General features: G+C 45.3%; 2 protein-coding genes across 3 annotated transcripts in view; both read left to right on the top strand.

Annotated features, from left to right (window-relative positions):
* Nucleotides 1-6: 6 nt before the first annotated feature.
* On the top strand, nucleotides 7-9,708 carry TMEM35A (transmembrane protein 35A). 2 transcript variants are annotated; one of them, XM_054996702.1, is made up of 3 exons: nucleotides 7-85; nucleotides 5,097-5,282; nucleotides 8,376-9,708. In XM_054996702.1, the coding sequence occupies exons 2-3, from the start codon at nucleotides 5,163-5,165 to the stop codon at nucleotides 8,760-8,762; spliced, it is 507 nt and encodes a 168-aa protein (XP_054852677.1). In that variant the 5' UTR covers nucleotides 7-85; nucleotides 5,097-5,162; the 3' UTR covers nucleotides 8,763-9,708. The 2 variants fall into 2 exon arrangements, with proteins under 2 accessions (XP_054852677.1, XP_054852676.1); XM_054996701.1 differs by lacking the exon at nucleotides 7-85 and having other exon boundaries at nucleotides 5,075-5,282.
* A 4,423-nt stretch (nucleotides 9,709-14,131) lies between these two features.
* Nucleotides 14,132-14,334, top strand: part of CENPI (centromere protein I) — a 33,819-nt gene continuing 33,616 nt past the window's right edge. Inside the window, exon 1 of the mRNA XM_054996570.1 lies at nucleotides 14,132-14,173. The gene's annotated coding sequence lies outside the window, so the exon portion shown is untranslated. The remainder of the gene's footprint in view (nucleotides 14,174-14,334) is intronic.

The raw sequence follows: 14,334 nt of genomic DNA, 5'->3' as shown, positions 1-14,334 counted from the left end.
TACTTCCAAGTAAAAGATATAATGGAGTGTGCCAGTCGCATTGAAGTAGACAGACACCCAGATGTGCTGGGGCTGTGTGCAGAAGGTGAGTCAACATACTGGAGAGCATCTGGTTTTTTTAAAAAACACATTCTGTAAGTTTCTAGCCCTCAAGGATCAACGGGCTACGGAGAATTGGGGTTGCTGCAGCATTTGTTGATGCCATTGCTTTTTTCAACCACTCTTAGGGATTCCTTGTAACAATACTCTGCCATAATAATAATAATAATGCTTTGCATTTATGTGGCATTTTAGGGCATTCATTACCTCTAATTATACACCTACAGCATGCCTCTGAGGTTTGCTCAGCAGTGCCACAAACTGCCTCTGTGTTTGGGTGCCATTAAGCCTGCTGCTTCAAAGAAGGGCAAGTTTTCCTCCTCCAAGCTATCTCATAGGATGACGGTCTCCTGCCGTGGGATATGGGGCCCCTTGGGATAGCAGATGAATAACCTGACACAAGAAGGCAGGGACTGAAAGGTTAAACAGCTTTACAGGGCGGGGAAGATGATGGAGATCTAGAGGGCCAGAATGGTGTAATGGCAAGACTCGGACCTGGAAGTCCTAGGTTCAAAAACCTCACTCAGCTATGGATCCTCAACTCAGCAATCTTGGGCCAGTCATTCTCAGCCAAAGCTACCCCACTGAATAAAATAGAGGAGTGGAGGATGACCTTATGAAGCTGCTTTGGGTCCTTGTCAGGGAGAAAAGCAGGGTATCCCTAGCAAAACAAATGTTTCCTGAACTTCAAATTGACTATAGTAAGGAGTTCAGTAGCACCTTTAAGACTAACCAACTTTATTGGAGCATAAGCTTTTGAGAGCCGCATCTCGCATCTGACGAAGAGAGCTGTGGTTCCCAAAAGCTTATGCTACAATAAAATTGTTTAGTCTTAAAGGTGTTACTGGACTCCTTACTATTTTGCAACTACAGACTAACATGGCTGACTCCTCTGGACCTATGACAAGTGGACTATGTAAGCCTTGTGTCTGACCCAAGAGTTGGGTTCAAATATCTAGGGTCAATCTCCCCCTCTTGCTTCAAGCCCCCACCCAAGAAACCGAAGATGACCTTGAAATGTTTCTCATCCCTTATGAAGGTCTCACAAGCCCCATTCGTGTTTGGGTTTTCAAGAAGTCCCTCTGCTGTCTGGGTCTCTGCCCAGAAACACCCCCCCCTTCCTCCCACTCCCAGGTTACCAACTTTTCTCTGGGTACTGTCTGCTGCCACCAATTAATCTGGAAAAGTATCTGCAAAAAGTAGTAGTACTTGCAGGGGTCATTGCGTAGAAAGATAGCTGGAGGAACTCATGAACATAACTCATTAGCATATGCCACACCCATTGACATCGCCAGAAGTGTGTCATTAGCATAACTGATTTGCATATGCCACACCCTCTGACATCACCTAGCCTAGCTGTTTTGGGCCCAATCGTGACCATTCAGGGCCGAAATTGGGCCCAAAATGGCAAAAAGGGGCCAAAAATGGTCAGGATTGGGCCACTGCTGAGTGGGAGAGTGATCCACCACCTGTAAGAGGCCCAATCTGGGCTGTTTCGGCCCCAATCCAGGCTGAAACGGGCCCAAAATGGCCAAGAGTCAGGTGAGCGGGGCCACCTGACGTGACTTCTTTGGGGAACTGCTGGAAATGCGTTCCTGTGCGTTCCCCCTTGAAATGAGCCCTGAGTACTTGTAGCACTCTTTACCATGTTGCTGTTTAAAGGCTCAGCCTGTTTGTTGCTTCTCCCACTCTGCTAGTACTAGCATTTTTGTGCATTTGTGCAAAGGGATGACAAGTTCAATGGCCGCCCTTCCCGTTTACAACTCTGGAAAGAAAAATTAACTTGGACTTGGTGTAGGTACAGAGTTCAGCCTTTGGGCATTCAGAATATAAGAAGGTTTAATAAACGAATAAATCCAGAGAGTTAGCTGTGTTAGTCCGTAGTTGCAAAATAGTAAAGAGTCCAGTAGCACCTTTAAGACTAACCAACTTTATTGTAGCATGAGCTTTTGGGAACCACAGCTCTCTGCATCTGATGAAGAGAGCTGTGGTTCCTGAAAGCTTATGCTACAATAAAGTTGGTTAGTCTTAAAGGTGCTACTGGACTCTCTACTATTTAATAAATGATAAAAAGCATACAGTTGGCTGAACATGCTGAGCAAGGATAAAAAGAAATGGTGCAAACATACAAGCTGAGCAAGGATAAAAAGAAATGATGCAAACATGCAGTCCTCTAAACCTTAACTCTATACTTACTTAAATGATGTTGAATTAAGATAGGCTAGTAACTCTTGAAGTCGCAGCATTTAAAAATCCTCCATGATGGTAGTTCTCAGAGGTTGGGATTTCTCCTACCACATGTTCTTAGACATGTGGTCAAGACGGAGTCCCATTGTAAAGGTTTGGTCCTTCGTGACTTGTGCCAAGATGGCCAGAGGGTAAGAGAGAAGAGACGAGAGCTTCTTCTTCACGTCCAGAGAATTTGTACTCTCCTCTTTAGGAGACCATCATCTTCTAGGGCAATTCTCCATCTTCCTGACCCAGAAGAAAATACAATCTAACCTTCTGTCCTTTCCAGTCTCCATCCCTTAGGTGTGACTATCTAGCTGAGATGTTAACTGATAAACCTTTTGTCTTACTCCGGCCAGCTCCGTTTGCTAAGCCCGGTGCTTGGGGACTCACTGATTCATACCCTGTACTTTCCTCTTGCCAGCTGGTAACTTGCAGCAAGTTTCCTGGAGCATGAGCAGAGTGTGGACCCCATGGCTGTAACATAGTTGTGATCCCTTAGGTGGAAGGCATTTCTGCATGCGTCCCATTCACACAGCTTGGACAGTTCAAAATAAATACAATTCAATCAGAAAAGACACCACAGATTGAGGAAATGGCAAAATTAACGGAATTGCTGAGGGACAAATCGACAGAACATTTTGTGAAGATCTGGAAACCTTTTATGGACTTCATATAAAAGAGCAGCTAGAACTAATGACCTGTGGATTTGAAAATTAGAGTTATAAGGTTGACAATAAATGATAGGCTGAAGCAAACGGGAAAAATGCAGATATCTTCTCAGTAAAGTCGAAGTTTTATGTTTAGTTAAGATATGGGTATTATGGATGAGTTATTAAGTAATAAGAAAAAAATTCTGTAAAATGTTTAAATGGTATGTCTCCCTCTATGTTCCTGTTTATTTGTTTTTATGTTTTTGTCTCTTTATATGAATCTTTGCTTGTTGTTTGTTGTAATAAATAACATTTAAAAAGAAAAGACATCACATGAACAAGACCAGGTGTTAAGATATGCATTTCGAAGACTTCTGGCTGAGGGGTTTTTGGTATGGTGGCAAGATCCTTGGGGCAGGTTACAGACAACAGAGATGCAATTTTAGCAGCCCTTGGACATGACAGCATCCTTGAGTCTCACATCAGAATCGGGCAGATCTACTATGAAACTAGTGAAGCTTAAGCTTCAGGGCCCCTAATCTTGGAGGGGCCCTGAAGCAACTGGTTTTTTTTAATGAGTGAATTTGTCAACAAAATTGATGGAGTTTTTAAAAGTGTTTGTTATTAAAATAAGGCTATTTTAGTGACAGAATCATAAGCCAATAGGTTGAAGTACTTAATATTGACCTTAGAATATGCTCTAATACCTGTTTCATATGGCCTCAAAATGTCCCTGTGATTGGTCAAATTTCAAAATTTTCTCAGGGGCTTGCAGCACCCAAACCCCCAGCCGTATAGGCTTGCTGAGCTTGCCAGAATCTACTCATAGCCTACATTTTGTCAGCTGGATCCTTGAATCCTTCATTGGTGCACAGCTTAATAGTTCTAAGGGACTCACTATATGGTCCATTTTCAAGGGCTCTCACCTCACCACCCCGTTCTCCACCATTTGGGCCTCGAGGTCCTTGTAAGGGTAGCAAGGCCCTTTGGACTTTGTTTGATGTTGCCCTCTTGTTGCTGGGTGAGAAGGGATCCCCATAACAGTTCAAGCTTCAGGGTCCCAAAAATGTAGGTCTGCCACTGATCAGAATAATTTCAGGTGGGTAGCTATGTTGGTCTGCAGTCAAAATGCAAGATCCAGGTCCAATAGCACCTTAAAGACCAACTAGATCTGGTCTTCCTGAGAGGAGGGGGTACAGCCTCCCTGTGACCCTTGCAGTTCAGAGAAGCCAAGGAGTCCTTCCTTTTGTGTCTGTAATGGGCATGTCACCCCGGCTACACAACACCTCAGATCCCTATAGCTATTATAAAAGTGCTCCCCATGGGCTTTTTCTTTATAGTTATTTGGGAGGATACAGAGGCCATCTCACATAAACATAAGCAGCAGCCTTTTATTGAATCAGACCACTGGTCCATCTAGTTTCCACCTCTCGCTTGTCCAAAGTCTTAGGCAGAGACAGATCTTTCCCTGCACCTGCTGTCTCCAATTGTTTGAAGTGGGATGCCAAGGATTGAAACCAGGGCATTCTGTCTACAAAGTAGGCATTCTACTGCTGAGCCACAGTATTTCCTGATACCCACTTTGGCCACAGCCTGTCACCAACACCTTTTTGGAACAGGTCCAGGGAGGAAACGCAAGCTTCGACTGGCTCCTCCAGCGGAAGGCGGGGAGGGGGTGTGTGTTGCTGCTATGAAATTGAATTCCCAATCATTTTTGTGGGTGTAATTCCAGCTGGGTACTCGTCTTAGTCCATTGCAGCAAAATAAAACAGGAACTGTCTGGAACCTTTCCCTGCTTTCTGAGGAAGTGAGTTCTGGCTCATGAAAGCAGAAGCTGGAATAAATGTTAGTCTTTAAGGGGCCAGTGGATTTCTGTTTTGTTTGTGTGCAAGAGAGAGAGGTGTGTGTGTTTGTGTTTGTGTGTGTACAATTGCCTTCTTGAGGACAAGGGCAGAAATGAATTTTGGGAAGAGCCCTCCTTTTTTTCTTCAATAACCCCCCCCCCCCGCTTTGCAGCTAATATCTCACTATCAGTATAATGGCAGGATTTAGGACCCAGAGGCTCCTGAGCAGGAAGGCAGGCTCCTGATCTGACATCTTTCTCTCCCTCTGCAGATCTCCTTCCATGGTGACTGACCACTGCCGACCCAGCCAGACGGGAGGACCGGCACTGTGACCCCAATGGCCTCTCCCAGGACAATCACCATCGTGGCCCTCTCGGTGGCCCTGGGGCTCTTCTTTGTCTTTATGGGGACCATCAAGCTGACCCCCCGGCTCAGCAAAGATGCTTACAATGAAATGGTGAGTAGCTCAGGGAGGGTGGGAGACATCTTGCTGGCAGGAACAGCATTCCTCATGGCTGCCTGCTTCCCCCTTCGCAAGCTGCACCAGCCCAGATCACAGACAGCAGCTGTGGATGTGCTAAGACTGGGGAGGGCAGGGGGAATGGGTGCCACAAATGGCATCTTTGGTTGGCAGGGAAGCTCACATCTCACCCACTTGCTGCTAAGCTCTTGTTAGCTGTCAATCAGTGGTTCGATTCCTCTGGCTTTCTATTCCCTGCTATCACCACCCCCTCTGGAAAAAAAAAGAGATGGAAAGCAAGAGAAAGGAAGGTGAGAGGAGAAAATATAGGGTGGAGAGAGAGCTGTGCACAAACATCAGAAGTCCTTGCTTTAGACAAGATGTGCCTGGGCTTGGCAAGGACACCCAGATTTTCCATTCTTTCTACAAACAAGGAGCAAAATGATACAGGACCCCAAAGGAACGCCTCAGGATGATGCAGAGTGGCTCTCCTTCCAAGGGCAAGGCCAATATCAGCTGCTATGAAGTGGCCTGCCTCAGACAGCTGATTTGTGGTATACTATTAACTAATTTGTCAATTATTTAATTACCTTTATTGGCTGTCCTGCCTGGGGCACTAAAAATGTCTCTGGCCATATCAGGCAAAGGGGAATATATACTCTTCCCTCACCCAAGACGATTCGGGAAAATGACACATTGGGATCCTCTTTTGCAGCCAGGGATTTCTGCCTGATGAACGGTGGTCTGTCTCTCCCGGTAGCCTTGATGCTCCCCCCCCCCACCCCCACCCACCCCTCCACCCCGTTCCTGCTCTGTCCTCAGCATAAATCTGCTAGTGAGCCTCATCGGCACCTGGAGCCCAGCTGCCCCTCGGCCATTCTCATCTTTCTTTTCTTGGTTTGCTGGGACTGCTTTTTGAGACAAACCATGATAGAAGTTTCCAGCATGTTCTGTTGTTACTCCTGACATACTCTCCACGCCCCAGCCTGGGATTTCCGATGAATGAATTGTAGCAGTTTTGTTCGGTGCCAAGCTGCTTGCCAGCAGGCTGGCAAAATAACTTTGGTTGTGGAGGTGTAAAGAGAAAGTGTAGCAGAGTGAAAGAGCCTATGTCAGTTTTAAAATCCTAATCTAGTATTGCCCCATTTCTCTTGCCAGTGCGTTTTAATTGAAATATGCCTCCATGTTACTTGCAGTGGCGATTCTTCTTGATGCCACTGTTTAGAATTTTTCTGGGTTTTTTAAAGGATTTTTTCAAACAAGCCTACTGTTATTAGTTGCTCTGTTTTATAACATGCCTAGAACTCTGGTTTCAATAATAAATCTAAAAGCCAACACTGATTTTTGTTTTGGCACTGAACAAAACTGCTACCATTCATTCATCTTTGCCTGAACATCTACAATTGGGAGTGGTCACCTACTCTGACTGGACTGATTTCTTTTGAAATAGTTATTCTTTCAAACTGGCCGCTCTTTGTAACATCTCTCCGCCCTTACTTGTCTGTTGCTTTTAACTTTAAATATGGGTATGCACTACATGCACTTAATGAAGTGAGTGCTGCCTCATGAAACTTATGCTGAAATAAACATGATTAATCTTTAAAAGTATCATTGGGCTTCTCTTTGATTTCAGTTTCAACATTATCTAGGCATAAGGAGTATCTTGAAAAAGCTGACCGTCGCTTTCACCACTCAGCTTTTCTGTCGCTTCTAAAATTTCTCTTTGCAGATAGATTCAACAACTTCCTTCACGTAACATAAACTTCATTTTACTTCATTTTCTTCCCTTTTACTCCACTTCTCTCTTGGTATTTCTTTCAATCCCCAAATTGCTTTTTTTCTGCTGGAATCATTGGCCATCCTAATCCATTATCTGACTCACTAGCAAGATGAATGACCAGTCTGCCCCCCTTCTGCCCGGAACTAGGGGGCAGGGCTTCTAGTCAAAGGGTGTGGCTTCCTGGGCATCGAAAAGACTGTCAATTTTTAGAATATTTGCTACTGGGGGTAATGGATGCAGTTCATCAACAAGGGAGGAACAACCTTGCAAAGCAGAAGAAGCAAAGCTAGCCCACCACCAACTAGTGTTCCCAACAAGCCTGGAGAAAAATTTAATGTCCCTTTAAAAGAGGCTTACCTGGTAAACAACATTCCTGTGAGTATTTCTTAAAGGGACAGGCCACGTTTCCCTCCAGGCATTTGGCAGCCAGAAGCTTAGTGGGATGGTATTTACGAGGTGATATTTACTGCCATGCCATGAAAAGCTTCAGAGGCTTATTTCCAGTCATTAAGCTTCTATGCAAAATCACATTCCCCCACCCCCAACCCTGCTAGCGACCTACCTTTTGGTCTGCCTTGGCTGTCCACAGGAAGCATTCCTTCCCTTACTTTCCCACAGTACATGCCGCATCTATGCAACTTCTTTTGGGGTTTGCTGCAATCTTTCCTAACCCTGCCTTACTGCAATACTTTTGGAAAGACTACAGCAAAGCTAGGGTGGAGGTTGTGTGGATGGGAAAATGCAGATCTTTCCTGATCCTACCAACAATGGTGCCCTTTTCAGTTACCATCCCTTGCCCCATGCAACCAGCACACTTTTTCTGAGGGTGTCTTCATTGATAATTAGCCTATCACTATAGTGATATGTCGATTACCGATTAAGGTGGGGGAAGCCCTCTGGTGTGGAAATGGAATTAAGTGGGGGTGGGAGCAAAAGAAAGGGCAGGCAAATGCTCCATTGCCACTGCAAATGCCTCTGACTCACCAAAGCCATAAGAGCCTCATTGCTGTGTGGAAGAGACCAGTATAGGGCAGCGGTCATGTGTGGAGTAGCAGAGCCTGTGATGAAAGTCCCTGCAGCAGTACATGGTATACCTGAGGACCTTTCAACCTTAGGGTGGGAAATAGCATCTGAGATGGGAGCACCTCTGATTCTGTTACTGAAGGCACCTCTCCACTCAAGGGATTTTATTTCATTGTGAGCAAAACTGATCTCCAGTCTAGGCCTTCATTAAAGGCCAAGCAGTACTGGAACGCAGAAGAGAGAAATAATGCCTACTGCCACTGAACACTGTCCTGTTTTTGTTGCAGAAACGAGCCTACAAGAGCTATGTCCGTGCCCTTCCCATGCTTAAGAAAATGGGGGTCAGCTCCATCATGCTCCGCAAGAGCATCGGTGCCCTAGAGGTGGCCTGTGGCATTGTCATGACGCTGGTTCCAGGGCGCCCCAAGGACGTGGCCAACTTTGTGCTTCTCCTGTTGGTCCTGGCAGTACTCTTCTTCCATCAGCTGGTGGGTGACCCACTGAAACGCTATGCCCATGCCTTGGTCTTCGGGATCCTGCTGACCTGTCGCCTGCTGATTGCCCGTCAGCCGGAGGAGCAGCTGCTGGAGAAGAGGACCCTGGCAGTCAATGGCGAGGAGCAGCCATTCCTTGCAGAGGCAGCTCCAGAGAAGGGCAAAATCAAGGTGTCCTAGTGGGGGACCTACGAGGGACACGGACCCTCCCAGCAGCTCTCTCTCTCTCTCTTTCTCCTAAACGCCTAAAAAAAAGATTGCCATTTCTTTTCTTTTGGTTTTGTAAAGGGTTGCAATTTGGAGCATTGGGGATAAACTTAGTTTGCAGGCTAACCAAGAACTTGGCTTCTGCACACCAACCCTCTAGAGCTGCTCTCTCCTGTACCCCCTACACATGTAGACATGGTTTAATTTTCTGAATCCAGAGAACAAGTGTTTCTGTGTTGAGTGTGTGAGTGTGCGTGTGTGTATGAGAAAGATGGCTGAATTGCTTAAGTTGAGCTGCCTTTGCAACAGCTTGTATTCTTCAAGAGCAAAAAGGAGCACAGGGGTCCGAATCCTGTGATTTGCTCACTTCTCCAAGCCTATCCCCTCTTTGCCAAGCTCCTAGCACTGGAGGGGATGAACTTTGTCCAGAAAGGAACTTTTTGTCCTGCTTCACAATGAGCCAAGCACTGCATCCCACCCACCTCTTTCAGCCAAGTTTCCCCCCCAAAAAATGCTGTATGCCCCATAATAAACCCTGTTGATTACCCAAACATCTGTCTGTGCTGCTGCCAAAAAGATCAGAGACCGTTCATTGCCTGCCTACAAGTAAACGTGCTTTTCCAGCATCCAGTCGCTCAGGCTTGAAAGAACAACAGGGTACCACGGCTGGGTGGGTGAGGGCTTGAAGCAAAGGACAGCCTCCTTTTCCCACTGCACTTGTCAATCTGATGAGCTAAAACAGAAGCAGGAGTCCCTGATCAGCTCAGTTAGGGCTGCACTTGGAAAGAGAACAGGAGGACAGGGGGAAATGGTCATGAGAAAAAATGTGTTTTTTAAAATGTGTTGCCTTTCTTGGTATTGTCTGGTTGACATCCTCCGTTCCTCCCCCTTTTTTAATTTAAAATAATAAACTTTTTGAAATTTGGAGGAAAAACTGCCTCGTCGTTGGGTTTTATATGAGTCACGATATGGGTCATATCTGTGAAACATTATTTTATCTGCCTCTGAAGTCCCATTAACTGCCATTTACTTGCTTGTTTATCCATGGATGACAGAGAAAGTGATCCAGGAGAGGACCTCCTAAAACTCGGCAGGGGACTGTGAATTCACCAAGATGGTTCAAAGGTTGGCGCAACTTGAAGATTTCTGTGACTGCCCACTCCATCTTCTCTTTTTCTGGTCCACTCAGTTATTCTGTTTTAGTGCAAACTTATTTATTTAGCTGTTTCTGACCTGCTTTCCTCCTCAATGGGGACCCAAAGCAGCTTACATCGTACTCCTTTCTTCCATTTTATTTCGCAACAATAATCCTGGGAGGTAAGTTAGGGCAAGATTGGATGACTGGCCCAAGGTGACTGGCCCAGAAAGCTGGACAGAGTGGAGATTTGAACTGGGGTCTCCCAGATCCTTGTTGACCCTCCAGCCATGGTGCTGCTCCAACTGTCTTGTTTTTCATTACATCTGAGAGCAGAACTACAAGTGACAAAAGGCACAGGTTGGACACTTGTCATCTTCCCTCAAGTTTTGATGGGAAATGTAGGCAGCTTGGCGGAATGTTGGACAAGTAACAGTTGAAAAGTCCATTGGACAGCAGTCAGAGAGCCAAGCTGCAAGACCAGGATGCCTACATTTCCCATCAAAACTTGAGGGAAGCTGACAAGTGTCCAACCTGTGCCTTTTGTCACTTGTAGTTCCGCTCTCAGCTGGCAAGGTAGGGTTTATGTTCCCCCTTTACTGGGATCTCAAACCATGTTTTGAAGCTGGTTTGCAATCCTGTTTTGGAGGTGAAACAGAAACCATAGTTTGCCAATACAAATGTAACAGGCAACTACAATTTGCACTAAAATATTGTCCACTACGTTCTTGCTTCGATTATAATCTGGCTTTCTAACTGTAACTCAAGGCAGACTTATAATAAGCTACTCTGTTGATGTGAATTTTCTCTTGAAAAATAAATTTGCCACCATTGCTTAAGTCTGAACACTGTAGTGTTTCCTCTGGAGTTAAGGAACAGCTCACTTCCAAAGGCCACATGGACCAGAATATTTGAGAGCCTCTTTCACTTCTGAAAAAGAAAAGTATGAGTTTGTATACACAATGGGCTGGATCCTACCAGTTCTTTTACTTAATTCTACCCAATCTAGCTCCTTACTTCAGGCCCATCACACATGGCTTTTGTACAAGCAGGTCCCACAAGCTCCTGGCATAACCTTCTTTTGTGGCCAAGGAGACCCCTCCTTTTCTTTGCCAGCAGAAAAGCTGGCTGGATCCAACTGTACAATCCTAAGCAGAGAGTTATACTCTCTGCTTAGAGTTATACTCTTTGCTTAGGAATGCAGTTAGAGAGGAAAGCAGACCTGTTGATGTTTCAGTGGCACTGTATGTAAAGGCCGTTTCAGATACTACACAGTAAACACAGCTTGGGGTCCTACAGAATATACACTTCAGAGGGAGCTGCTTCCAGTCCTAGTTCTCTAATGAGTGACCTTGTGTAGTGCATATGGGTACAAAATGGCTCCTTGTTGCAAGCACAACTGCATGTCGTACACTTAAAAAAAATTCAGTATGCTTCTTCTAATAAAAAGGCTCTCATATTCCCAGAAATCCTATATCAAAGGCTCCTAACTTCTGATCTAGTCCAGTGGTTTTCAAATATTTCCAGAGACTCAGATTTCACTGAAAGTTATCAAGGTTCCCTAGTAAGAATTAAAATGGAATTTTAGAGGGTGGGTTTTCTCAGAGTAAAGCTCCAGAAAATGGGGCTGTCTTAACTCAAACTGGACACTTGGAGATCTGATAAATTGTCCACCTAGGGAAGAAAGCTACCTTCCCCTCTTATCTCCAGCTTACCTCAGGAAGCAGAAGGAAAGACCGTTGTCTGCCTGAGCTCCTGGAGTGCTGCAGCCAGTTAATAGCAGACAATATGGACCAGCAGTCTGACTTGATATTCTTCTTCTTTGCAGTCTTCTGCAATGTACAGGAGTTCCTCAGCCAGCATTTTGGGAGGGTCCATGGCTCAGTGTAGGGTATCTTCTTGGCAAGCATAAAGTCCTTGGTTCAATCCCCGGCATCTCCAGTTAAAAAAGAGGTGATAAGAAAGACCTCTGTCTGAGTTCCTGGAGAGACGTTGCCAGTCTGAGCAGATGATACTGACCTTGATGGACAAATGGTCTGAGTCAGTATCAGTCAGCTTCATGTATTCAACATGTAGGAGCTTCTTGCCAGAAAGAGTTTCATTAATCCTGGCGGAAGCTGGGTTCAGATAGCCGGCTCAAGGTTGACTCAGCTTTCCATCCTTCCAAGGTCAGTAAAATGAGTACCCAGTTCCCTGGGGGTAAAGTGTAGATGACTGGGGAAGGCAATGGCAAACCACCCCGTAACAAAAAGTCTGCCAAGAAAATGTCGTGATGCGACATCCCCCCCATGGGTCAGTAATGACTCGGTGCTTGCACAGGGGACTACCTTTACCTTTACGGTGTGGACATTAGACCAAGTTCTCCAGAAGCACTAGATGAAAGTGCTGTCCAATGTACTGAAAGTACTCAAAGCACATGCAGATAATTGGTTCTCATTTGCTCCTGTGTCACAATACCAATTGCAAACTGCTTGTGTCATTACAAAATAAATTTCAAAGGAACAAGGTAGGGTTGCCATCCTCCAGATGGGACCTGGAGATCTCCTGGAATTACAGCTGATATCCAGGCAACAGAAACCAGTTCCCCTGGAGAAAATGGCTGCTTTGGAGGGTGGATTCTATGACATTATACCCTGCTGAGACCCCTCTCCTTCCCAAACCCCACCCTCCCCAAACTCCACCCCTTAAATCTTCAGGGATTTCCCAACCTGGACCTGGCAGCTGAAGAACCAGTACAGAGAGTCTATGGGGTGAAAAACTGCACAGAATTTGACCCGAAGAACAAAATAGTTTCTAACACGCTTCTTGTCATAGCAAGTTTTAAACATATATTTCTTGATGTAAAAATTAACATTTATACAGCACTTTAGCATGGCCAAAATGCTTTACATTCTTTATCTTATAATCCTTACAGCAGTCCTGCAAAGTATTTTGCTTTCAAGATGCCAAAAGAGTCTTTGTTGCTTTTGCTGTGGCTGATCTATAAAGCAGAGTAGTAGTATTATGGCCATAATGAGGAAAGTGTGTACTGGAGATGCACCTGAGACTATTTATTTGAAGGCAGAGACAAGAATGAAAACTCAGGACATCCTTGACACCTGTCTGTTTTAACGTAATCCTAGGAATGCTGCCTCGAGTCCCACCGTGTTCAATGAGACGTCTTTCCAAGTAAGCATGCATGGTATTACATTAGCCTTATCCACCAAGCTTCACCCCAAAGCCTTGAACTGTTTCAAGTCTTCACTAGACAAATGTATCAAGAAAAGGCAGATATATGAACCTAGGAAATGCAATGTGAATTATGAGTGACTTATTTGTAATTATTTCTATGAATAACACAACAATGTTAACATTTTGCTTTATGACAAATTACTTTATTCTGACAGGGATTCAATAATTTCTTTCTCTGGGGTTGGGAAATTCCTGGAGATTTGAAGTGGAACTCATGGAAGGTTGTGTTTGGTAGGATTGCCAGCTCTGGGATGGGGAATTCCTGAAGATTTGGGGGCAGACCCTGGGGAGAGAAGGATTCGTGGTGGGGAGGCATCTCAGCAGGGTATAATGCCATAGCAGGCATTATACCCAATATAGTATACCAATATACCAAATTTATAGCAGGCAAAATACCAAAGCAGGTATTTTCTCCGGGGGGAACTGATCTATGTGGCTGGGAGATGTAATTCTGGGAGCTCTTCAGCTACCATCTGGAGGTTGCCAACCTTAGGGAAGGAGAGACCTCAGCATGGTATAATGCCATAAAGTCCACCCTCCACAGGCGTCCTTTTCTACAAGGGAAGTGAACTCTGTAGCCAGGAAATAAATTGTAATTCCGGGAGATCTCCCGGCCCCACCTGGGCGATGGCAACCCAATTCCCGCTACAGCCAACAACAGACTTTACGCCTCCGGTTTCTCCTGTTCGCTGTACGCATGCGCGTCTCCATTCCCCTACCATCTTTTCACCCAAAAGACTCCCTAGAAAAAAACCCTCCCACTTCCAGTCTGTAAGCTTACTATATTTTAGAAGAGAGAGCGGGCGTTTAACAATTCTGCACATGCGTATCCTGAATCGGCGACGCCAGAGGCAACTGTCGTCATAGAAACCGTCAGCAGCCAACCAATCAATAGGCGACAGTTTTCTTACGCCCCGCTTGGGCGACTGGATTGTCCCCGGCGCCTGCGCGCGAGAAATTTTTGAAATCGGGAGCGGTTAGGTAGCCGTACGAAGGGTTGTTATGAAAGCGAGAACGGGTAAGTCTGGCAACAATAATTATTTTGTTGTTAGTGCTGGTTAGAGGGAACGGAGGGTGCGTGGAAAAGCAGGAGCTATTTCTAAAAATGTTTTAAATAATGTTAATGGGAGGGGCTGTCTTAAGGTGAGGGTTGGTCTGAGGGGAAGCAAAAGCCCAGGC

The sequence above is a fragment of the Eublepharis macularius genome, chromosome 13 (genome assembly GCF_028583425.1).
Source record: "Eublepharis macularius isolate TG4126 chromosome 13, MPM_Emac_v1.0, whole genome shotgun sequence".
NCBI classification, from domain to species: Eukaryota; Metazoa; Chordata; class Lepidosauria; order Squamata; family Eublepharidae; genus Eublepharis; species Eublepharis macularius.
Note: the sequence above shows the minus strand (reverse complement) of the source record. Positions and strands in the feature narration are given on the sequence as shown.

Coding starts and splice junctions, on each gene's coding strand:
- TMEM35A (XM_054996702.1), top strand. CDS start 5,163: ATGGCCTCTCCCAGGACAATCACCATCGTGGCCCTCTCGGTGGCCCTG. Junction 5,283..8,375: donor AAGATGCTTACAATGAAATG/GTGAGTAGCTCA, acceptor TTTTTGTTGCAG/AAACGAGCCTACAAGAGCTA.